We start from the raw sequence: 26901 nt of genomic DNA on the forward strand, positions 1-26901 counted from the left end.
ACAGCGGCCAGGAAAGAAGGATTTTAAAAATCATAATCAGGTGACATTTGTATACCTACGTATAATTTAATACTTTATACAGTATAAAGCTTCAATGGAAAAATAGTAAAAAGGCACGAAAGGAACACGGTTTTGTAAGGTTGTTCGTCTTGATTTTACAAATCTCTGGTATTAGCAAGTTTTTTTTATGAACTTAAAGACATGGATCCATCGATATTTACTCATGTACACGGAGTTTTTTTTGTTACTAAAAATATGTACCTTTATTGAACAATTTCTTAATATTTAATTTTGTTCATAGCAGGTAGGTACTTATTGTGCATATCTGTAATGATACTATTTTGAATCTGAGAATGTAATCGCCGTTTTCTACGAGTTTCCTACGCTGCCTTTCTCTTGACCTGTATACATATAAAAAAATATATATAACCTTGGCATGCATTAAGAATACCTTGAATAAGATATTAGTAACATTCGGGAACGCAAACGGGATTTTTTGTCTTTATTTTAAACAATCATGGATAAAAAATATCTAGCTTTGAAATTCACATGTTCAAAAGTTAAGAACGTCTGCGAGTTTGAAATGCTTTTACACAATGTTCGAAGCAGTTGAAATAGCAGCAGCACGTAAGCGGCTCCGCCGCGAGCGCCGGTCAAGGGCCGTGCTGGCCCAGCGGGCTCGGGGGCTCGACGTGGTACCGCCTAGAGTTTTCCGTGTCCTGTATGGTTATATACAGCGCTTCCGTCTTGAAGAAATCTATCGCCTGGTAGCAAATCGAGTCCACCGGAGAGGGGATACCGTGAACGAATTCCATTTGGGTTCGAGGTCGTCGATGCGACTGAGGAGCGGGCGGAGGGAGGGCCGTGGGTCAGTGTCCGTGCTGGCCCACCGGGCTGAGGTGCTGCGTGTGGTTGCTCCGCGAGGCCTCGGCGTCCTGCATGGTGATGTTGAACGCCTCCGTCTTTAGGAAATCCACGGTCTTGTAACAGCTGTCAACCTCCGCGTCCACCTCCGACAGGGATTTGCCGTGCGCTATGTCAATTTTATTTCTTGGCACCTGTTGTTGTGGCTGAAAACATGATACGATTGTAACAATGATATAACTATAAATAGGTTATACATAAGGAGCACAAACAATACTTCCTTATTTATTTCTATACCTACGAAGAAATCTGTTAGGTATTTTTGTTTATTTTTCGCACTCCAATCATTTTTGTCATACTCGTTGTTAAACATAAGCTTCTCTCTTTCTCTTTCGGTGTTCGGGAGCTCGTTAGCACATGCACATAATCACAAATATTTATCTATTTAAAGGCAACTTGTACAATGTATACAAGGTAAGCAGTAAGCACTTCAGTTTTGGAGCGCCTAAACCCTATTTTAATTGTAATATAATTTGGTTCTACAAACACTAAGACGAAGAAAACTTATTCGTTAGTAAATAATATATTCGTTAGTAAATAATACCTTATTTGAAGAGGGCTTTGAGGTCTGAAGGTCCAAATCTAAATACTGCAACGTGTCCGCCCTCACTTCTACAGGGTGGAATTGCGTTAGAGGCTGTAATGAGAAATATTTCATTATTTTAGGTAAGCACTTTAAGCAGCAGTTTACACATATGTTTTTCATCACATTTGAAAATACTTTTGCGATTCTAATGGACATCTGGCGTACTTCACGTCCTTGGGCGTGACATGATATGCAACCCGTTTGAAAATGTGATGTAATACCCCAAAAGTTTTCATACACTTTTCGTCGGGGTTTAACATTTTGCTGAGACATCAGTTAGCCGGGACCACGACAAGTGAAACCTGTCGAAACATCGGTAAATAAAGGTAAAGGTAAGTCAGTTCATTTTGAAATGCATTCTTAAATTTATATTAATGTATAGATCATACATAGGTATATCTATGGAGTGAGAAGTTACGCAGAGTAAAAACAAAATTTGGGCGGAATCTTACACATCTAAAGATGTGTTCACGGTATGCAGAACAACTGAAGCTTTTCTGAGGCGTAACATGCGAGCTGGAGTAGAGAATAACAGCCCTATTATAGCATTAAATGTACTAAAAACATTTATGCAGGTAAACATTTTTCCCGAGAAAGAACACAGTAACAACCACTGTGGTTGAACCACATGATTGTTTTGATCAAGTCCATAATCAATTATTATCTAAATGTCCGCTTGCACTAGGTATATTGCAAAGAACAAAAGTGCGAAGAGTAAATGTACCTTTATACTTTTGTATATATCGGTCCAATCAGGTCCGCTTCTTTCTTCTTCCTTTCTTCTTAGCGAGTTAAGTGCTTGCTTACAATTGTGAAAATAAAAGGACATTTCAATTCATCGTCAAGCTATTTGAGCCACTTGATATGAAAACACGGAGAGGGAGCTACAGCCGATAACCATGAATACGCAAAACAAAAAAGACGCAGCAACGAAACTCAGGGAGCGAGCTGAGCGAAGATTCATCGACTCATTCCACTGCAAGCGGAATCACTCAAACCAACTTTTAACGTGATCTCGAACATTTCTTTATACAGGATTGGGCATAATAAGTGTCCTAGTTTTAAAAACTCTTTTTTTCTTAAAATACTTCAGAACTTTTTGAACTATTATAGTTTTTAAATTGCGTATTTATTATAGTATCTATAAATCGTAATGATAGATTGATTATCTTTTGTTTTCTACATTTGTCAACGATGGACGCAAAACGCGAACTCGTAATAGATTTGTACAAGAAAAAACATAGGCCATGCGAGATACTTAGGAAACTGAAACACCTAAATATAAATATAAAGTTCATATCGCGGACCATAAAACGATTTATAAATAAAAACCAGATCTTACCGACCGAGGCCCAAACCTGGACGAAAACCTTCGGTACGTGTAGGAAATCTAATAAAACGTGTCCGTGAGAGAATTAGGCGAAATCCAGCACAAAGTGCAAGTAAACTTGCGAAGGACATGAAAGTCTCAAGAAGATCAATGGGACGAATATTGCGAATTGACCTTAACCTCAAGGCCTACAAAAAACAGAAAATACACGGTTTGACAATAGCTCAAAAAAAAGCTACAGTTAAAAAATGTAGCGACATGTTAGGTTGGCACGACGGAGACGATATGATTTTTTCGGATGAAAAGATGTTTGTTGACCGGGTGTACGGAGTTAGTTTACGGGATATTCCAGCGGACAAACTAGCAGTACAACGATTCCAAAACACGTCGGCAGTTATGGTATGGGGGGCCATAAGTCCTAAAGGGAAGTTGCCACTACTGTTTATTGACCGCGGAGTGAAAATCAACCAAGACTTCTACATACAGAACGTTTTACAAGATCATCTGCTTGCAAATGCTCGAAAGTTATATGGGAACGAGTATTACTGTTTCCAACAGGATAGTGCCCCATCACATAAAGCCAAACGTACACAGGACTGGTGTCGACAAAATTTAAGTTATACGAGCCAAAGGAGAACGTTTTGAGTTAATGCATTAATTTTATAAATATAGAACATACTTTAACACAAATATATACAGCATTTTAATTTTTGATGTTTTGTTTAAATTTTATTGTCTTGTTAAAATAGGACACTTAATATGCCCAACTCAACTCAATGATTGCATTAAATGTTGTGGAAATTCCTTTTTTTTGCCATAATGCTGAAAAATTTGCAAATTAAAAACACGGCTTACGTGCAATAAGCCGACGATCACTAGCACGAAAGATTTTGGAATCTCATACAACGGAAAGTTCGCGACTAAAGCTCGAATTGGAAGGAGCTGAACACGTCTGCACCGTAGTAGATATTTGGTCGTGCCGCAAAAGGAGCTTCTTTGGAATGACAGTTCATTGGCTTGATTCGGAACAAAAAAGTAGATTTGCGTACCTATCGCCATATTAATTATAACACCCAGAGAAAATTATAGCAACTGTGACCGATAACTTTGTTTCTTTGGCTTATCAATTAACATAATTGAAAATTATGGCTCTGACTCGGAAGACGAAATCATTTCGAGTGATTTGGAGACGGAATTCGGCGAAATAAACATCGTATTGCCTTCGCACCTGAGATGTGCTGCAGACACACTGAATTTATGCGCCGTAATAGATGCTAATTGACTTCTTAAAAAAAGCAACAATACGGCCTTGTCAGAAATTCAGCATAAGGACCATTGATAAAAATGTAATGTGCTTTGGAATGCTGTTGTGCGTTGGCCGTCCAAAAACAGCAGACATTATTAAAGATATTTTTCTCAAACATACTCCGAAATGTATGCGTTAATGTCACAAAATGAACACATGAAGTTGGTCATTTATGGCTCCTTACATTACTTCTTGACCTAGGCCAAGAAGTAATGTAGGGAGTTAATATGAAACGTACATTATAGTCCACTGCAAAAAAAAGGCGGCAATTTAAACATTTTTATTTATTCTCGTTCTTTCCGATTGTTATATCACCAAAAATGTCATCAAGTGACGAAAGCGATAGGGAAATTATGGACTGTACTCCGCCTAATTTAAGAGAGGAAGCCAACTTAGCTATGCGTAATATGCTACCGGAAAAAAGCAAACAAACTTATTTACTTGATTACTTAGTAGTTATTTTAATTATAATATTTTCTTACATTGTTTGAGAAAAGCACTATACAATCTTTGGCCGGAACAGGGATTGCAAGACTGGCTTTATCCGCAATGTCGCCCTGCAATCCCCCACGGCCTCTGCAGTAATGTACTATTGGGCCATACACTAAGCAAACCCGGCATCACTAGGTGGAATAGTACAAACTACACACAAATCATACAAATGACGCAATGAAACAAATTTATTGAATGACACGCAACACAAATGAACTTTGACACGCATTTTTGATTCCCCATAACATTTTGAGTTAATACGGTAAAATACATTACTACTTATTACCAATAATATTAAAATGTTAGATCCGATATTTCCGAATAGTCTACGCTACGCCAATGTCTTATTTATTAGACCGCTTATGACGTCAGAAATATAAAATTTCAGACTATAGTGATGCGTCCACAAATATATAAACAAATATCATTTATTGAATTCCGGAAAAGTGAATAATAACATGGCTGGAAAAACATAATATACCCGTTTCAAAATTTTGTAGGCTTTGCCTCATATAAAATAAATAATGATATGGCATATATAAAAAGCAGCAAGCCAATTTTTCATTTCATTATTTATAGAAGGCAACGTTTATTTTACCTTTATTTGCGACATTTTCGCATGAATTTCACCGGCCGTATCCTCGTACAAATAACTAACATAGAGTAAATGTTTAAAAAAATCACAAATGGGGATAAGGCATAACATTTAAATACCAGATAAATTATCGGAGAGTAGATCAAGAAAAATATTCAATCTATCTACAGTTAAAATTACTGTCGACAATAATAACGTTAGCGAACAAATCAGAAGATGGCTCTTGGTTTTTAGTTTTTAGTCACAGATTCTAAAGTTGAATTGAAAACCGTCTTCAATCTTAATAATTGAAAATGTTGAGATGTTTTTTAGCATTGATTCCCCGAGTCCCAATTCATCTCAGATATTTTTTTTTCTAATGAAGTACCGTAATGAAGATTTCCGGACGGAACGGAAACAACAGTAAAAAATATACAAAATAAACGAATTATAGTAGTAGAAGACATTTCAGTGACCATAAACAACAGGTTATCTCATCAAAACCATAATTTACGCAAGAAAGAATTCGTCCTTGTTTTTAACGGAGCCCTTAATGGGTTCGACAACAAAACGCGAAGGTTGTTCTCGAACTCATGGATGGGTTGCTCGACGTAGGACACATAGTTGTCATGGACAATTGGTACAACCAATTGCTCCTGACAAGATTCCTTAAATCGAGGCGAACAGACGTATTAGGAACCATCAACAAAAACCGTCAGTACATTCCTAACCATTGATATAGAATAAAGAACTGGATACCCAATCAGCCGCAAAAAATGGCCCCACAAAAGTAACGTTAAAACAGATCACGCGTTACTTTTTCGTTTAGTCTTGTTTGGAACCCTCAAATGTGAAGTTGTCAACAATGACGAAATGTGCCGTTAAAATATGCAAAAATAACAATGATAAAACAAGGAAAAAGGATGGAATGTATTTCTTTCGGTTAGTTCTTTGGATAGCATTACATAATTTATGTAATCTGGTGGTAATTTCATGGTTTTGAATAAATTATTTTGTTAGTACCAAAGAAGGGATTTCAAGGAACAAAAATGTAATGAGTCGATGTGAGGTCAATTTTTTTTTTTTTTTTATATGGAGTTCGTAACGAATCATATTATGTTTAAATTCAAGATTTCCAAGAAAACCTATGCGACGTGCAAAGTCGACTGCTATTATAGCAAGAGATAGGGGTGATGCAGTTTTAAACAAGGCAAACGTTCGGCCCATTTCCCTGTTTCCGACATACGAGGGGCGTTCAAAATATTCTCGGTATTGATATCTTACGACCTCTTCTAAAATTTCTTTCGTTACTGGCCGCTAAGGTTTATTCATTGACATTAAAAAAAAGTATAATTCGAACCGAGATAGTCTTTTGTTTTTCTGCAATTGCTGAACAAACATGAACATCATGTGCGAATTGACAATGTTAACTAAATTAGAACATCGATGCGTGATAAAATTCTTGACAAAACAGGGTAAAAATCAAAAAACCATAAAAGAGGAAATGGATTGTGTTTACCGTGAGTCTGCTCCTTCTTTATCTACCATTCAAAAGTGGTCAAGCGAGTTTAAACGCGGAAGGGAGAGTATTGAAGATGACCCTAGACCTGGCCGGCCTGTAGTAGCTACTTCACAAGAAAATATTGATAAAGTGGAAAAACTTATATTGGAAGATGGTCGAGTGAAGGTAAAATCTATAGCACAAGTAACCAATCTCTCTATTGGTACCGTACATGATATTATACATGACCATCTTAATATGTCAAAAGTAAGTGCAAGATGGGTTCCGCGAATGCTGACTCGGCTTCAAAAAGACATGCGTGTAGCTTGTTGTTCCGATTTTATTGACCTGTGCGGTGAAAATCCTGATGAGGTGCTGCAAAGAATAGTTACTGGAGATGAAACCTGGGTTCATCATTATGACCCAGAGAGTAAACAAGAGTCCATGCAGTGGCACATTAAGGGTTCAGCTCATCCCAAGAAGTTCAAGGTCATCCCTTCAGCTGGCAAGGTCATGGCCACGATATTTTGGGATTGTGAAGGAGTATTACTAATCGATTATAAAGAAAAAGGTGTAAATATCACAGGACAGTACTACGCTAACATTCTACGTCAATTAAAGGATGTAATTAAAAAAAAGAGGCGAGGAAAGTTAACCAAAGGTATTCTGCTTCTGCATGACAACGCCCCCGTCCATACTGCTCATATTGCCAAGGCAGCTATTGTTGAATGTGGGTTTAAAACTGTTACTCACCCACCGTATAGTCCGGACTTAGCCCCCAGCGACTTCTTTTTGCTCCCCAATCTTAAAAAGGATCTGCGTGGAAATAAATTTTCTGACGATGAAGCATTGAAGGCGGCAGTGGAGGAGCATTTTTACACGAAAGATAAAAAATATTTTTACGAGGGATTAAAAAAAATAATTGATCGATCTTTTAAGTGTATGAACATAGGGGGGGAGTATATTGAAAAATAAAAATATCAAACTTTTCGTACTTGTTTGTTTTCATTCTCATACCGAGAATATTTTGAACACCCCTCGTATACACGACAAATAAGGGCTTACATCGACTAACTGTAAATTCTAAACCTCTCTGAACACGGTGACAACTACAGGATTTTTTTGATAAAGTCCATAAACAATCGGTAGGTACCTAAATGTCCCCGTGCACTATATTGCAAAGAACGAAAGTGCGAAGAGTAAATGTAGATCTAAAATACACAGTTATTTAATAAGTTGAATTTGAGTTTTAGTATGGGATAGGTAGTGCATCGTTAAGCTTTGGATTCCTCCGAAAACGGTGCCGTCATATGACGGCCGCTATATAGCGGTGAATGACGTCACTAGAACGTTGTCTATGTAAACAAGATGGCGCGGTTTTCTAGACTGCGTTGATTGTCAACGTAACGTAAAAAAGCGGTGCCGTCATTTGGATGACGGCCGTCATGACGGTGTCGATAGTTTCGTGAACGTTTTATTAGATAGCGGTGACGCCATTTTTAATAAATGACACGAGATTTGAATAAATGATTCCGTACTACGATTATTTTCCTCTTCTGATGATATTTCATCCTAAATTATAGATGGTCAAGCAAATCTTCTCATCAATCTCTCAGTAGAAAAAGGCGTGAAATTCAGATTTTCTATGGGACGATATCCCTTCGCGCCTACATTTTTCAAATTTGCCGTTTTGATCTTGGTGGCTGACGGTGTGTTATGACGCCGTGGTACTTTCCACATGTCGTCACCGTAAAGACGGCCGTCTTTTACGGCCGCTATATGACGGCACCGCTTTCGGAGGAATCCAAAGCTTTACTGGTGAATTTCCAATATGATTTGGAACTCCGGTACCGGTTTAAGAAGTGTAGGACTCTTACGGTAGATGTCGCTAGGAGCCTCCTTAGGGTTCATATATGGTGGAAATATTCGCTGAATTGGGTACGGTCTTGGTAGCTCAGATGGTCTAGCACTGTACTAGTGATCCAGTGGTCGTGGGTTCAAGTCCCACCCAAGACAGTAATTTTTCCACTTTTAATTTATTTCGAAGCTTAATAGCATCGTTCGCAGACGTTTCTGCTTAATACAAAATTAATTAAGTTGAATTTATTTCAAGGAAATTAGTATTTAACCCATTCATGGCCACGAACCGCCGAGCGTACACAATACGCCAGGCCACCATACAAATCGTTTTTAGCTAAAACGCATGACTCAGCTTATGGGTCTCGAGCCTGGCGCGAACGGTAAATAAATCGCCGCTTATGAAGCCGGCCAGTTGGACAGCATTATGCAACATTTTTACTAACCACCGATTTTCTGTGCCTATCAAAAAAGAAACTAATTATTGCAGTTTGTAGGAGTGAATATTTTTACTTTCTACAAGCGTTTAATGTCTGACCAAGCTAAGTTGGTAGCAAATTTTATAGCCCAGCCTGTGCAAGTGTTAATTTAAACGTCATAATTTCATATAAGTATGACATTTAAATTACACTTAGGTACTCAGCCTGTGCTATTTCATTGCTGTCAAATCAGGGTGCATAGCCGTGTCATTCAACAAAGGTGAGTTCAGGGTTCTAGAATTCGTAGCCAGGTCATTCGGATGAAGCAGGTTCGGGGTCCAGTTCATAGCACAGTCGGTCAGGTTAGGCGGGTTCAAATTCCGGTAATCCATAGCCATGGTCACAAAATACGAAATCACTAAACAGCACAGGAGGAGTATAAAGTCGCCAACGAATAAATCGTGACTAAATAATATTTTCCATGTTACTCCAAAATACATCTCTAATAGGGGGGATGGGATGAATCACATCTTGAACTCTTGTGACAAATACCACATGAAAGATAATACCGCCGCCGCCGTTCGGATGCATTCCTTGTTTATTGTCCAAGTGTGTCCGATAAGCTTACACCTGGTCGGTCATTATCTTTGTTTTGGTAAACGCCATTATATTAGTAACAATAGAGAACTTAAAATGTATTATAGTACTTACTTTCTAATCTGCCGTAGAAACCACGATGTTTGAAAAAACTTGTAAATATTTGTCACAAACTATTTGTTATACAATACATATTAGTTAGTGGTGACTGTTTCAACCGCCTTGTTCTATATTGAAACGAAAAAAAATTAACTTTAACATCATTGTTAGTAGGTAATTGCTTAAGATACAATACAACGATCACCAAATATTATGACATAAAAGTACAGTGGGAAAAAATCCTCGTTGCCTTACCCCTCATACAAACCAAATATTATTATACTACGGCTTGGTTCCTAAAAATTGTTGCTTACCATCATCCAAATAGTAATCAGTTGTAAAATGGTACAATATCAAACAGCTTCAACATGAAATAAGCTTTAAAACCAGCCAATAAAGTTTATTTTAGCCTGCTACGGAAACATCAGCAGTTTTTACAAGTAGCGCCAGGCCACGGTGATCCATACCTTGAGCCCTGTCAATAACTTCTGAAATATATATATTTTTTGTATTTTTTCAATATAGATTTTTCTGTTTGCTTGCATCGCATTATGTATCTAGAATTTCAGTATATTTACTATATTGCACTGATAGTAAACCAAACTTGAATATTCGAGACCCTGTTTTCATTAAAAAAAACGTGTTTATAATTTTTATCCTAATATGCCTTATAGAAATGATTGTTAGCTTATATGTTACTTACGTTATTACATCAAATTACGTTTCGTTTAAGTTTAAATCAGTATTTATTCAGGACTCACATGTGAGTCACTGGCCCTGCGGAACTGTTTGAGCATGACCCATACGCTGAGTCGCTGGCCCTGAATGGGTTAAAGACGTAGGTATACTTACTTATTAAAAATTAAATTTGTTTTATTATAACTTACACGGGTTTTTACCATGAATTAATTTTATTTGAGCTCCCGATTAAATTAAATTTGTTTTATTTATTAGTTAAATTGGTTTTTCTGTACAGTGTACCAAAGTGACTCCATTCGTTCATTATTCTCGTTTGACGTTGTTTGACGTAAATACATTACGTTTAGTGCCATTGGACTAAAAATTTTAACAGCGTTGGTACTTATGTTTGCAAATTTGACACTTAATGCTTACGATAGTAAGCTCTTTTCTGTACGAAAAATTTATCTTGACTCAAAATTTACGTAAGCGTTTTTATCATCAATGCAAATGGTGCGAAACGTCATTCTGGCTCAGGACCGCTTCGGCCTCAGTTTCATTTCGTCATCTCCATAAATCGTCCACAGTGCCATGTCGTCAGCCTACAATTCCTAAATCGTCACCTTCCTAACTTGCCTACTTTCTGATATCGTCAATACCCCATTTTGTCTAAATTCCTATTTTGACCATAGTGCCAACTCGTCCAATATCTGATATCGTCAATATACCATTTTTGTCTACGTTCCTATTTCGACCAAAGTGCCAATTCGTCCGCGTTCTTTTATTTGAATTGAGAATGTAGAATTAATACTGATTGTCACTTAAACTGTCAGAAGCAGCACACATTTTATTCAAATAAAATATTTTTTCTAGCTCAATAGGTATCTAAGAAAGACAGATAAATAGGTAGTTACAAGTGTTTTTTTTTTCAGAGATCGACAACGAATATAGCCAATCAATACTACTTGGATTTGTAGAGGAAGCTTATCAAGCTGAAACACAAGAGTTTTTCAGGTTGAGATCAACCGATTCTACACCTGACCTGTACGTACATCGTGGCACACAAACACTATGTAGTTGACGAGTTGGCACTGTGGTCTAAATAGGAATGTTGACGAGTAAGCACTATGGACGAATTAGGAGTGTTGACGAATCGGCACTGTAGTCTAATTAGGAATATAACCAAGTTACTACAGTGGCCCACGTAAGAAAGCGGGCGAGATAAGAAAGTGACGATATAGGAATGCTGGCGAATCGGAACAGTAGACCAAATGCGAATGAGAACTACTTAAGAAGTTGCCGAAATGAAACTGAGGCCGAAGCGGTCCTGAGCCGTCATTCTGATCCACATTTGTTGACGTTTTTGTTCTGCTTTGTGTGTCTATTTCTTTTATATTAGTCAGTGTTCCTAACTCGATAAGGCAGGCATTAATACGGAAAGAAGCCAACAAATTGTTCGTCGCTGTGGGGAGATTGCCGACACCGCCTGGAAGGATGTCAAGTTGGTGACTGTGATATCCACGTACATTGGTACATCAAGTGTTTTCCCGCATGATATAAACCAGTATTCTAAATAGTTATATAATATTTTGATAAAATCCTTTGTTGCGCATGCAAACACATCGCGAATTCTGATACGCAGACGCACTGGTTAGGATTGGGCAGCCGGTGCACGGACCCCGCCCGACCCCGACCTATTTTAAATTAGCACTTGGCCGGTTCTTTTTGTTTAAATATTTAATTGTATTCAAAATCATATTTCATGCATTATTGGGAATCTTTTTTAGCATTTGTGTGGTAAAATCGTTCCACATCAAACTCCGGATTGACGGGGGCAAAAATGTAACAGTGCTAGTGACTAAGTTTATTATCATCATTATCATCATTATCTTAAATTGGCTAAGTTTGAATATCTTTTGATTATGTGCAAACTATCGCAAATGTAAACAACCAATATCTGACATTGACTCTGGACTCGAGTCACTTTTGACAACGATTGAAATTATATTGAATAACAATTATTCAGTACAACAATATTCTTTAGCATTCTGACGCACCTTTTTGTTTTTTTAAGTCGGTTAAAAATGCCCCGCAAGAAAAAAGATCGTTTATCTTCAAGGAAAGCTGATCATTCAGATAAAGAAGGTAAAAATTTACTCTTGCAAGAAATGTAAAATCCATATGTCACGAAAAAGTTTTCCGTACAAAGCCATACAAGAAGACAAAGACATAACGGCGTTGCAAAAAACCAAAACCAATTTAACCTGGATTTGCTAAAGTTTATTTTACCATGGACCCAGGCAGAAAATCTCATTTTCATCAATTTCATCACTGATTGCATATTTGGTAAATATGTGTTTGGGGTGTAACAGAAACATATATCCCCAGCGAATCACTTTTGAGAAAAACGACCTTATACATTGAAACAGATTAGGACTAAACTAGCAAATTCTAGAACTTGTGGGAGTGTAGACGAAAGCACAGATGCCAATGGGCGTCAGATTGGAAATGTAATGGTCGGCGCTCTATTAAAAAATAAAATAGGTACCCCACACATATTATCAATCGTTTGTCTAGACTCTAGAGGAAGTAAATAATGTTAGTATAGCTGGTCAAATCGAATTGGCAGTAAATAAGAACACAAAAAACTATACTTATCCTTTTCTTTTGGGTGCTAACTGCTAGTACTAGTGAAAGACAAGCTTTTGACAAACTATATAACAAATCTTATTCAAAATGCCCTGGAGACGTTATGGGGGAGTAACCACAACAAACATGATAAAGTTTTGTTACTTCTTACGGATGGCATAGCCAACATACCAAGTACCATTGAAAAATTACAAAAACAAAATTTAAGTCTAGAAGCCCATAAATGTTTGCCCATAAGTTAAAAGTGCATATATCAAAATTACGTTTGCATCCACAGGGAAAAAATATTCTAAAATACTTCAAATTGTGTTAGAGAAAAATGTCGGCATTTCTTCTTTTATAAAATTAAATGATTTGGTATCAAGCAAAGATATTATATAACCATAGATAGGTTATACTCATACTTGAGGAGCACAAAAAATACTTCCATATTTATTTCTGTGCCTACGATGAAATCTGTTATTTTTGATTAATTTTCTCATTCCATCCATCTTTGTCACAGTCATTGTTAAACATAAGTTCGTCTCTTTCTCTTTTGGTGTGCGGGAGCTCGTTAGCACGTGCACATTTCTCACTTGTCCAGCCGCGACTAAAGGCAACTTGTCTAATTTGTCACAAGGTAAGCGCTTCAATTTTGGAACGCCTATAACCTATCTTGAGTTATAAATCATTGGTATCAAGGCAACGAAGTTTAAAGACTGAAAATATAGAAACAATTTTGATTGTATTACGAAAATTATGTAAAATAAAATAAAACAATTCCTTATAAAGTTTATTATATAAAATCTTAGAACTACACAACGGTTGTAGGTCATTTTAAACAATGTCAACTAATAAAATTAGTTTAATTTGTCCTCAGACCTCGTCCAGTAAACGTTAGTACAGATTTGCTGCCGTCAATCCGGGATTTGTTCATCGTAATTGCGTTTTAATATTCTTTTTATTTACATTGGTGACACTCGATTTCTCGCTCGCATTTCCGGAGATTAATGTTTATATTAGTGATGTATTAGAACTATTAGAAGACAAGAAAATTCCAGCGTCCGTACAGGAATGATTAAGACATTTTGCATTGTATAAAGTACCTAATATTTGATTTTGTTAAAAATAATTTCGGCCTCTTATAGGTGACTGACTCTTTTTGGTTTGTGATTTAATAGTTTTTAAGTTGTATGTGTATTTTTAAGTAGGTAGTTAAGGTTCTCGTTTGTAATGTATTTAAATGTTTGAGCAAAAAATGCTTTATGTTTGAGAAAAGAGAGAAGAGAGAAAATTCGAAACGTCTGGCGATAAATTAATTCGAAACGACTGGCGATAAATTAAAACACGACCGATTGGGGTCTTCCACATCAAATGCAGACTCCGGATATTTCGTAAAACTAATTTAATAAAACCAGAATCTTATTAGAAACAAACTTCTCACAAAAACTGTTAAGGGTATGTATGTATTCCTATCCTCAAAAAGCCAAAGTAAAAATGTTTGTTTTGGTACAAGCCATATAAGAAAAAAATATCTGAAGAATGAGAACTGCGGTGCTTTATGCAAAGGCTGGTACTGAGGAACCACCGGAGGTCGAACCTATACAGGACTACAGGATAGTAATCCTGACGATCCTACTCTTATCTTTTCAAGACCACCCTACGGTTAGGAAACAAAGATAACTGGTGTGATGAGTTAAAAGACAAGAGAATATTTGCTGACTCAAAGTAAATGGAGAACTCATTAACGAACAGACGAAAAATCCCAACACTTGGTTTGATTGCAAATACATTCATTTTCACAAATTCAGTGTTGCCAGATCTACTGATTAAGCAGTAGATATATGTGATTTTAAAAATATCTACTGCTTTCTTTGTTATTATTTAAGAAATGTACTGATTTTTCGAAAACGAATGATTATTATATAATAAACTTAAAACTTAACAGTGAATAGATATTTTGTTTTGTTTGTGTTCAATGAAGAAGAAGAAGATATTACTGCTTATGGACTACGGAGATTTGTGTTGTGTATGGACTGGACTGCGCTAATAATATTTGTCAAGGTAATTTTTAATTTTGTTGCATGAAATAGTTTAAGGTTTAAGTAGGTAAAGGTTTTCTTGAAAATGGATTTGAGCTCATTTAAAACAATAATGGACAAATGCATACAATTGCAAAGTTGCTCATGATGCGTACATATCGTGCAGGTACATTATTGTTACGAGACAAGCTAAAGAAAATTTAGAACCAGGTAAATAAAACATATTTGAAAACGCTCACTTTTAACTATAAATAAATGCACGCGCATGTATAACTTGGGGTTTATCTGTTTCAGGCTTATTAATATAATACTAACATTAATTCGCTCTACATGGTTTTGTCATGTTACGTTTTGCATGGCGTGTTTTAATTCAAAATGAGTGCTAAAAAAGCGAGAAGTGACCACAAGTTCAATGATGAGTGGCTAGCAGAGTTCGCATGGCTAAGAAAGAGCAAGAAAGGTAAAGGATATGGCTATTGCAAACCTTGCCGATGTTTAAATTGTAAATAGTGGAAAATATGATCTCAACAAACATAAAAATACACCTAAACATGTATGTTTAGGTGTGTTTGATGATCTGGATGGCACAGCCACAGCGCGTTACAGTGTACTGTAACGCAATAAAAGGGCAGAAAAATATAAAGGATGCATTGCCATCCAGATCATAAAACAATTCTGTTCTTCCAAATAAAATAAAAGAAGCAGAAATACGCTGGCGCAAATAAAACTCGACTTGGAAGAAGCTGCACACGTCTGCACCGTAGTAGATATTTGGTCGTGCCGCAAAATGAGCTTCTTTGGAATGACAGTTGATTGGCTTGATTGGGAACTAAAAAGGCAATCGAAAATATAAGCATGTCGTAGATTTGCCGGTGTGCATAACTATGAGCGTATCGCCATATTAATAGAGGAACTTCATACAAATTTCGGGTTACACCCAGAGAAAATTACAGCAACTGTGACCGATAATGATTCTAACTTTGTAGAAGCTTTAAAAAAAATTATTAATCGTCATAATTGAAAATTATGGCTCTGACTTGGAAGACGAAATCATTTCGAGTGTTTGTATCGTCGGAATTCGACGAACAAACATCGCCTTGTCTTCGCACCTTAGATGTGCTGCACACACTGAATCTATGCGCCGTAGCAGATGCTAATCGACTTCTTTAAAAAAGCAACAATACGAGCTTGTCAGAAAATCACCATTAGACCATTGATCAATGTAATGTGCTTTGGAATGCTGTTAGCCGTCCAAAAACAACAGAAATTATTAACGATATTCTGGGTCATACACTAAGCAAACCCGGCATCACGAGGTGGAATAGTTTGACGCAATGAAACAAATTTATTCCATGAAAGAAAAAAACATGTTACTTCAGAGAGCTTTATTTTATTCGGGTTACTTACATGTATACATTTTTGTATTCTCTGTTTTCTTAATTACTTCTTCTGTATATCTTTTGCAATGATTTAATATGTATATCTGTCGTGGCATCACCGAATGGGCCCTACGGAAGACCAGCGATGGCTTTATAGCTAGCATTATGCTGAGTTGGGTCCATTTCGTGATGCACACTTATTGTTCTCTTCTGTTCTTGCTGTTGTTGTTTGTACATGTTCGTACATGTTTGTGATCGTCACGAATAAAAAATCTTTTATCTTTAGCTTACTGCCTAATATTCGTAGTTTGATAGACTTATCTACTAGATGCAAATTACAAGCTCCCTTCCTTTAAACTTGGAAAGCTTTATTAGCGACAGCGAATTTGAATATATTAAGGAACACATACATTGTATATTGTATGCTCTGGACCGATTGCTGAAACTCTGGATATTTTGCAAGGAAGAGACGCTTTACTAGTTGGTGTAACCATACCTCGTAACGGATGTAGCAAAACCATAGCATTTGACAGTTTGATGTCAGGGTTGGCGATCACGATGAATAATTTATTTACTCTACTGCATACTGCACGTATGATTGATAAGTACTAATAATGATATGATAAGTAAAAATAACCTTACTGACCCTCTTTAGATTAAACCTTGTTTGATTTTCTATCAAAGAAAATAGATTATTAATATGTCAATGTCATCAATGTTAAATGCGTTTAAATGTGTATGTTATTTTATTCATAAGAGCACGCATTTTCTGGAATTAATACATTATGGAATCTTTATTACTTGAAAATATTGGTGTACTAGAAAAAAACGAACTAAATATTTCTTGTATCGTATGTGCAACAAATATAAAATCAAAGAAAGACAACGTTGTCAAACATTTGGCTAGTAGAAGCCATCAAGAAAAGAAAAGTGGTAACTCTTCACATTTAAATTTTCTTTTACAAGATAAACCAGGATTACAGGTAAAAGATAACAAAATTTACTGTATTTCATGTAATACTTACATTTTACAAAAAAAATATCACATTGATCATCATTTGGCGTCAGATAAACATCGTAATGTTTCAAAACAAAATCAGTTCGAATTCAACAAGGATCTAACAGCTTTTTTAGTCCATTCCAACATTCCCTGGAATCAGCTTCAAAATCCTAAATTCCGAGATTTTCTGACTAATTGTATCAATGGCAAATATTCAAAGGAAACTATTTTGCCAAGTGAATCAAATTTAAGGAATAATTACTTAAATAAAATATACGAGGAGAAAAAAAATATATATAAGAGAAGAATTGAAAGATTCTTTCATTTATCTAATGGTCGACGAAACACAAGATGGTATGGGAAAACATGTTGCTAATGTCCTTATAGGAAAATTATCACAATCCGAGGAGTCGAAATCACACCTGCTTGCATCAAAAGTTTTAGACGCAACGAATCACGCTTCTATTGTAAATCTAGTGGTGGATACACTAAAAGACTTATGGGGAACAAATTATCAGAAAAATAAGGATAATTTTTTATGTTTTGTTACGGACGCTGGTTCTTACATGCTTAAAGCTGGAAAAATTCTCCGACAAATGTTTAGTAACTTAACACATGTGACATGTCTTGCACACGGGTTAAACAGAGTCGCAGAAAAAGTGAGAAATTTATATCCAAAAATAAATACTTTAATTGATAACGTAAAAAAAATATTTAACAAAGCACCTAAAAGGATTGCAAAATTTAAGGAAACGCTACCGAATATGCCCCTACCGCCGAAACCAGTACTAACTAGATGGGGAACTTGGCTAGATGCTGTGGCCTATTATGACACGAACTTTGACCAAATTAAGGAAATAATTAATACATTTAATTCAAATGAAGCAGTGTCCATTCGAAAAGCACAAAAAGTATTTCGAGATCCCATTATAAGAAAAGATTTGGAGTTTGTTAATATTAACATAGGCAATATTATTCGATCTTCCATAAATAAATTGCAAAATCCAAAACTTACTGTTAGTGAAGCTTTGAATATTGTAAATGGCACAGAAAAAAAGCTTTCCAGATCGAGGCTTCATTTAAAAGGGAAACAAGTTTACCACAAATTAAAAACTGTTTTAAAAAACAATCCGGGTTATACGACTGTTACAGCAGTAAACAATCTTTTAAGAGGACAAGAAACTGAGTTAACAACAAACATTAATAAAAATACATTACAAAATTATACATATTTAAATTATGTACCATTGACGTCGGTAGATGTGGAACGCTCTTTTTCGAGTTTAAAATGGATTTACACAAGTAGGCGACGCAGTTTGACTGCAATAAATTTAGAAAGAATTATGATAATTTATTTTGAAGATCGATAGAACATTGAACACTGTTGCCGCTACCCCTAAACATCCTTCACTTCTGTCGGCATTTTTTATCAGGGGATAAATCACAGTACTCAGATTATCATAAAAAAATTGCCTGCACAAGTCCTGGCCGAAAATAAAAAAGAACCGAGTGATAAAAAAGTTAATTTGTCAAAGTCATATTTCATGTCACAAAGAAGCTGATATTTAAATAAACCCCAGATATATATAATAAAGATTTAAAAAGATGTGTCGGGATTTAGTTCATCACTTATTTAAGTGATGTCCTCGTCGATCGTCCTCGATACGACGTTAAACTGTCGCACACCTTTTTGACATGGTGTGTAACGCCAACTAGGGCATGCAAGGGCCTAGTTGGGCAGTCAATATTAAAGCAGGATATTGACTTAGGGCGGCGGCGGAAGAATGGATTTAGTCCATCAACGGCGGCGTCCACGAGCCGAGTTAGTAGGCTCACTGCTTACCTGCCAACACGCATTGGACAAGCGCGGCAGGTTAATTGTCTAAACCCCCCCTCTATTATTATGGATACACAAATAAAGAAATGGCCCCTAGGGCCCGGCGGTTCGGATAACTCCGTCGATGACGGTAGGCGGAAGTTGTCCAGAACTCGGGGTGCGAAGAATCTCCGGGCGTCACGATCACATTCCCGTCAAACGACTTCGGCTAAGGTACCCAAGGACTCCGAAAACAAATTAAACATTTTAACATACAATACTCGAACACTGCGTACAGAAGAGAGACTGATAGAGTTGGAAAATTCCCTTCAAGATATTAACTGGGATATAGTTGGCCTCTCTGAGGTGCGTAGGGAGGGCGAAGAAGCTGTGGAACGGGAGAACACTATTTTATTCTACTGTGGAAACTTGGGAGGTCGAAATGGGGTCGGCTTCTTAGTGAATAAGAAATGGAAAGATAATAAAATTGAATTCATCGCATACTCAGACAGGATAGCAGTTTTGAAATTCCGGATTACTGAAAAACATAACCTTAGTTTGTTTCAAATTTATGCACCAACAAGTACACATTCTGACGAAGAAGTTGAAATTTTCTACGACTTGTTAAACAAAGCTTGCGACGAGCACCGTACCACGTACAACCTAGTTCTTGGCGACTTCAATGCCAAGATCGGGAAAAGACAGAACATGAATGAAGCCAAAACTATTGGTCCTCATGGTCTAGGAGACCGGAATGACAGAGGATCACGTCTCATCCAGTTTGCCTTTGGGCAGAATATGCAAGTCGCAAGCACTTATTTCTTTAAAAAACCCCACCGCCGTTGGACCTGGATATCTCCTAACTCCCGAACTAAAAACGAAATAGATTACATAATAACCTCGAACAAACATATTATTAGAAATGTGGAAACAATCAACAGCATAAAATTTAGCTCCGATCATAGACCCCTTCGCACCAAATTAATATTCAATAATAAAATATATCGCCAACAGCTAATTTCAAAAAGTAAAATACGTAAACATGACAAGGATACACTCATTGTTCACAAACAGGAATTCAATTTAGAAATAAGCAACTACTTTAATATTTTGGACAATTACAACGAAGAAAATGTAGATACCCAATACAACCATTTAATAACCAGTATCAGAAGAGCCAGTAATAAAATAAAAACGACTAAAAATAGACACAAAAAGTTGACTGAAAACACCCTGAAACTCATAGAAGAAAGGCAGGCATCAAGCCTTGCTAAAAACAGTGAAGAATATAGAGCAAAAGATAAACAGGTCAAACGAAGCATTCGCACAGATATCAGGAATTATAAAACTAGACTTGTTAAGATAGCGTTAATTAACCATAAATCTCTTAAGGCTGCAAAGGAAGGAGCATCCCAAGGGCAAAGTTGGATAACTAGCTTAAGGGATGACTCAGGTATCAAACAGAGAAGTCGAACAAAAGTTTTACAAATAGCCACAAAATACTATAAAACTCTATACTCTGATCCGTTTCGAACTCGCGAGCAACCAACCAGAGATGAAAGCTTTAACGCCATCCCAGCCATCACTGAACACGAACTACACCTAGCACTTAAGAAAACGAAGTACAGCAAGAGCGCAGGTGAGGATGGCGTCACTACAGAAGCTTTGAGAGTTGGAGAGCAATCACTCATCCCCTATATACATACACTTTTTAATAATATTATAAAAACCTACACATTTCCTAAACAAATGTGTCATTCAAATATAATACTGCTTCATAAAAAGGGAGACAAGGCTGATATAGGCAACTACCGCCCTATCAGCCTTATAACCCATCTGTACAAAATTTTCATTAAAATCGTAGAGAACCGCATCTCAGGACAGCTTGACCTCCACCAACCCCCCGAGCAAGCTGGATTCCGCCCCGGCTTGTCTACCACTGACCATCTGCATGCACTAAATCAAGTGATCGAAAAATGCACAGAGCACAATCTCCCCCTTTACCTCGCCTTCGTGGATTACTCGAAGGCATTCGATAGTATATCGCACCATTCCATATTCGAAGCTCTACAACACCAAGAAATAGCACCGAACTATATAAAGCTCCTACAAACCATTTATTCCAACAGCACAGCCGCCATAAAACTTCAATCTTCTGGCCAGTCCTTCGATGTACAAAGAGGAGTCAAACAGGGAGATCCGTTATCGCCGAAGCTCTTCACCAGCACTTTAGAGCACGTGTTCCGAAAACTTGCGCCGCGTTGGGGAGAGAAGGGCTTGATAGTCGGGGAGAGGAGGCTGACCAACCTTCGTTTCGCCGACGATATAGTCTTGTTTTCCTCAACTTCATCCGAGTTACGTCAAATGCTAGAAGACCTTAGCAACGCAAGCCTCGAGGTTGGACTGAAAATGAATATGTCAAAGACCAAGGTCATGACTAACAGCACAAAACGTGGGATTGAGATAAACGGAGAACACGTCGCATATGTCCAAGAATACCTTTATCTTGGCCAAATAGTCTCTTTCCAGGCGCGACAGGAGAAAGAAATCCAAAGACGCACCGAAAACGCCTGGAAGAGCTATTGGTCAATGAAACACCTGATGAAGGGAGACCTACCTCTATCACTCAAGCGTAGGCTCATGGACATGTGCGTACTTCCAGTTCTCACCTACGGTGCTCAGACCTGGTCTTTGACGGAAGCTCAGAAGTCCAAACTCGGGGTTTGCCAGAGAGCTATGGAGCGCAGCATATTAGGTGTAAAATTAAGGGATCGAGTCCGAAACACCACGCTGCGCTCTAAGACTCGAATAATGGACGTAGCTCGGAAAGCGGCTAAGTTAAAATGGGACTGGGCTGGTCATGTCTGCCGAATGCCTGACGACTTGTGGGCCAAGTTAACCACAGAGTGGGAGCCCCACGAGTCTAACCGGGGAGCCGGCAGGCCTCGTCGGCGATGGCGGGATAACTTGGACTCCTTCTTGAGAGGCTGGCCAGATATTGCACTAAATAGAGACGAGTGGAGGAAGAGGGGGGAGGCCTTTGCCCAGCAGTGGGACACAGTGGGCTCTGAATAAAATAAATAATAAAATACTTATTTAAGAGAGAAACAGGCCAGCGGTCCCATATGTGTAGCGGGCAGGCTCAAGTACCTAGCCATATGAAGTGGAAACATGGAGTGACTATATACAATAGAGAAGAAGGTTCAGATGGATCACAACTTAAATATAATTCACGATGGTGCCTTTCATACATTACATTCATGGATAAGGACGTAATTATACAGAAGCATAGTTTATTTCAAAATTCTGTGGAGGTAAATAAGATGTTAAGTTAATAAAGATATGTTCAATAACATGTGTGTTTTTTTGTATTCGTAGTACAAGTACATACATAGGTAGTGACAACCCTGACGTACATCTGCTACAGATTTGCCGGTTAGATTACGGGGTATGATGATAACCATATCATTTAATCGTAATAAAACTGTACAAAACGTACCCAGATAACAAAGGTCGAGAAAAACAACTCGCCAAGAAGATAATATAATGATAGTCAAGCCAGCTAAAGCCGATCGAGGACTGTTCGACGACGGTTGGAAGAGACGGTTGTTCGGAAAAATAGCTCACAGTACCAATTTTAAACAACACCGGTATGCAGGACTGGCCTTAAATATGAACGCTGGACTTATACCCAATGGCTACAGGTGTTATCTCCTGATGAGATCAAGGTCAATTTAGTTTCATCAGATGGTAGACGTTATTGACGACGGCCAGCAAACGCAGAAATGAATCCAGGATTCACAAAATAAAAGTAAAACATGGTGGAGGAAACATTAACCGCCGTCCGATTAAGTATATGGACGTTCCAGCACGCTATCGACCCTAAACATGCTGCACGATTAGTCAAAGACGTTCCATGCTGGTCAATCACCGATCGGTCGACCGGTTATAAACTGGCCAGCAAATTGTCCAGACCTCAACCCGATAGAACACCTTTGGCATGAGATTAAGAAAAGGGTTGCTGGTTATCATTCCAAATAGTTAGTGAGCTTTACGTAGCCTTCAGTGAAGCGTGGGCTAACATTACTGTTGAAACCAGCCCCTCGACACCCCATACCCCCATACTATGCTAACTTTGGAACGTACTTGTTATCAACGTTAAGGCATAGAAAATAATCTTATCGAATTAAAATGACTGCTGTTGCATTTTGGTAGCACATACCATACTTGCTTTCAAACATAAACGTATTATACCTACTTTTCTTTAGGTTGGTATGATCGGTAAAACGTCAAACGTCATTTTAAATTGTCGTGAAAGCGGTTATGTTACGTGTTTGTTTTTGTGTTTAGACTAAATAACTTTAGCTTTTATTTAAATGGGGGGCAAATCTTTAAGAAAATGTGAAGTTTGTGGGGTCAGGCATGTAAGGAAACTTACTTCTGATATATTTTTGGCCAGATTTCCACTTGATCCGAACAGGTCGGTAAACTGATGTATTTGTGCAATATTTTCATTTTGAGTCGTTACCAGATACTAATTTAATTAGTTTAGAGTAGTTTTTATCCTTTACAATCCTTGATTAAAACGAAAACATTCTGTGAATAGATTCTTCTTGTAAAAAACTAGGTAACCTAAGACACGAATAGTGTGCGAACAACTTATCGATAATCCCTTTATTTCAGATGTCGATTATGGGTAAAGGTAACAAACAGGTAATGAGGATTTGGCATATTTACCTATACAAAGGCTGAATGAAAATAAGTTTATTTTGTGGGGATCATTTTCCATCTAATGATTTCAATAAAAAGGGAAACAGACTAAAAAGGAATGCGATACCAAGTCTAAATCTCAATGCGCCGCTCTCGGACGACATTCTATCGTCATTCCCTATTGTTCCAGAGTTTGAACATTCAGAAAAAGGTAGGTATTTATTTATTGGTATTTATAATTTGCTACCGATTTTTCTTTAACTAAATTTAAGCAAGTAAATTAAAAATGTTTGATTATGTTACAGTGGTTTTAGTGGAGTCAATATAAAGTTAAAGTTACATTAATTGCACAGTCAAATGTTTCTACACGGGTGAATTATATATCATATTGAATACCCGGCTGCGAATTAACAACTTGATATCTGTTCCCATTTTTGAGAAATAACATTTTTTTTATTTTATATTTTATACTACCTAAACAGTAATTTCACACTAGAGATTTTTTGAAGAATGGGCTATGAAGCTTACACGACTACACGGTCAAAATTTCTCCCGACAATAATATTAATTATAGATTTAATGAAAAAAACAATAACTTTGTAAGTTTTTCATGACCGAGAATATCCCACACTGAGAGAAAAGTTTACTATTGTGGTTAATAGTATTTGTTTCGATCATGTTTAATTTATCTGCCTGAGGAACTGCTATATTCGCAGAATAGCAGCATGATATTGGAAACAAACAGCAAATAATGTTCTACACAATTAATGGACACTTCTAGTTTTTTGACAGTAAGTGTACAAGTTATTGAAGAATAACATACTTATTTTTCTCGCAATTATTAAATCAATTTCCAGCATAAAAAGTCAATGAAGTATGCTGTATTTCCAGGCTTCCACAGAGGCCAAGTCAAACTTTGTTTAAGATGTCAAAAAGATATCATTTTGTTATCATTCGCCCAACCGTCTCGCTCGCACCAATACATATTTCATCTAGTACGAGTGAAATGCACGCGCGAATGATATAAAATGACATCTTTTATAACAAAGTTCGAATTAGCATCAAGGTATATTAGGAAAATATACCTTATGACTTATGGCATTGCGTTAAGGTTTAATAATTCAATGCATAAAGTGTCTGTGTTTATGTGAAAAATGATAGGTGTCAATTTTTATATCTATTCACAAAACGTTTAGAATACAGGATGCACAGTCAGATATAAATAGACCCTTGAAGTCTTACAACTATCTATGATACTGGATCTCAAGCTTATTTGGTTAGTAAGTACCGTCCACCAAGTTATACTTCGAATAGCCACCCGGACAAATTCCAAAGCTAATTTCGAATTTTAAAATTTGACAATTCACGAGAAGAGTAACGTAACGTCAAAGGATATGTTTGTCCCTTTTCAACGATCCTGTCATCCGATGCTTGAGTAGAGTGAAACTAAAAGAAGCAAATGTCAGCAATTCGTAACGCTTAGTTTTTGTTAGCGTTAGCGCATCGCGACATGAGAACTAGTATGAGCCTGGCCCTCGATTACGTATAATTGCAAGGAAACTTGGGATCAAGTTATCTTAGTCAATTTAGAGCAGTTGGAATTCAACTCATTGTGAAATTTTTGAACGTTTTCAAATAATTTGTTGGATTAAGTAGTAAAAGTGTTACAGTGTGTTATATATTTGTGATCTACTTACAAGGCCCTTTCATTTGGTACCCCACATGGTATGTTTAAAAGAAAAATGGTAAAAACTTTGCGTCATAGCAACTACCCTCACCACTTTCGCGCTTGTCATCTCATATATTTGTGTTCAGGATATTATACTGAATGCACTGATACCAAATATACTCATATCCGAGACGACATGAGCGTAAATTTTTCTAGAAGACTTTTCGAGAAAAGGCCAGGCTACAATATCTTTACAGGTTGATTGATACTGAGTGTATTAACACCATGTTCACCCATATCCAAGACGATATGAACGAAAAGTAACCTAAAGCCACCCTACCAACATTTTCGTAACAATGAGAGATTATTTCTTGGAAATAATGTTGTAATATAAACTCCTTGTAGAGCACCTACCTGCGAAGAGATCGTGCTGTCAAAGTTGTTAATGATTTAATATAATATTGTTAATTAACTAAAGTTTTATTAATGCATCATTTCATTTTATACACCGCGGGATTTAATAACCCGAAAGATTTAAATCACGTATTTTTGACGACAGTACGAGTAAATAATGTTATATCAACATGGGTCCAATTATATATTTTAATTAAACTACTATATCAGTACAAATTAAATCATATTAATTTACCGCTTCTTTGTGAACAAACCTTTATTCAGAGAGTGAGCGAGTTTAATTAATCTCAAGTAGAGAAACAGAGAGCGAGCATGACATTTCATGAATCACTCCGATATCATACGATGCACGGCGAATGCAGTGACATGTGTTCCATGACAAGAAGTGTCAAGTTATGTCTAGGATCATGTTTACGTTGAAATTATTTCAATTGATTGGCACCTCAAAATACCACAAATTGTATCAAAACTTTATTAATTACTACAACAGTAGGTATAGTGCAGTTATTATTGTTGAAACTTTGCGATAAAATCTTTTCCTTTGAGGTAACCAAAGCCATTAACCATGATTATATCCGAAAGAAATCATGCCTCTTATTGTTTCAACTCATACTACAGCTGGAAAGGGATGATTACTTGAATGACCTTTTGTTAAAATATCGATCATGCTTATCAGTACGTATTTTAAATTCTCGATGTGTTGATTTATACTGAGTAAAGTAAAATAAACAACTACGAGGGGCGTTCAAAATATTCTCGGTATTGATATCTTACAACCTCTTCTAAAATTTCTTTCGTTACTGGCCGCTAAGGTTTATTCATTGACATTAAAAAAAAGTATAATTCGAACCGAGATGTTCTTTTGTTTTTCTGCAATTGC

At 36.8% G+C, this 26901-nt stretch overlaps 1 protein-coding gene and 1 long non-coding RNA gene across 2 annotated transcripts in view; one reads left to right on the forward strand and one right to left on the reverse strand.

The window, feature by feature from the left end:
- Positions 1-528: 528 nt before the first annotated feature.
- The window catches only part of LOC134661335 (uncharacterized), a 45194-nt gene continuing 18821 nt past the window's right edge, over positions 529-26901 (reverse strand). The window contains exons 10-11 of the mRNA XM_063517367.1: positions 1469-1561; positions 529-1070 (exon numbers count right to left, since the gene is read on the reverse strand). Coding sequence (XP_063373437.1) covers positions 870-1070; positions 1469-1561 — 294 coding nt within the window. The 3' untranslated portion in view covers positions 529-869. The remainder of the gene's footprint in view (positions 1071-1468; positions 1562-26901) is intronic.
- Positions 8933-9940, forward strand: LOC134661359 (uncharacterized). The gene is made up of 2 exons (XR_010097949.1): positions 8933-9059; positions 9344-9940. It is a non-coding gene; the product is annotated as an uncharacterized LOC134661359 (long non-coding RNA).

This window comes from Cydia amplana, chromosome Z (assembly GCF_948474715.1).
Source record: "Cydia amplana chromosome Z, ilCydAmpl1.1, whole genome shotgun sequence".
Taxonomy (NCBI): domain Eukaryota; kingdom Metazoa; phylum Arthropoda; class Insecta; order Lepidoptera; family Tortricidae; genus Cydia; species Cydia amplana.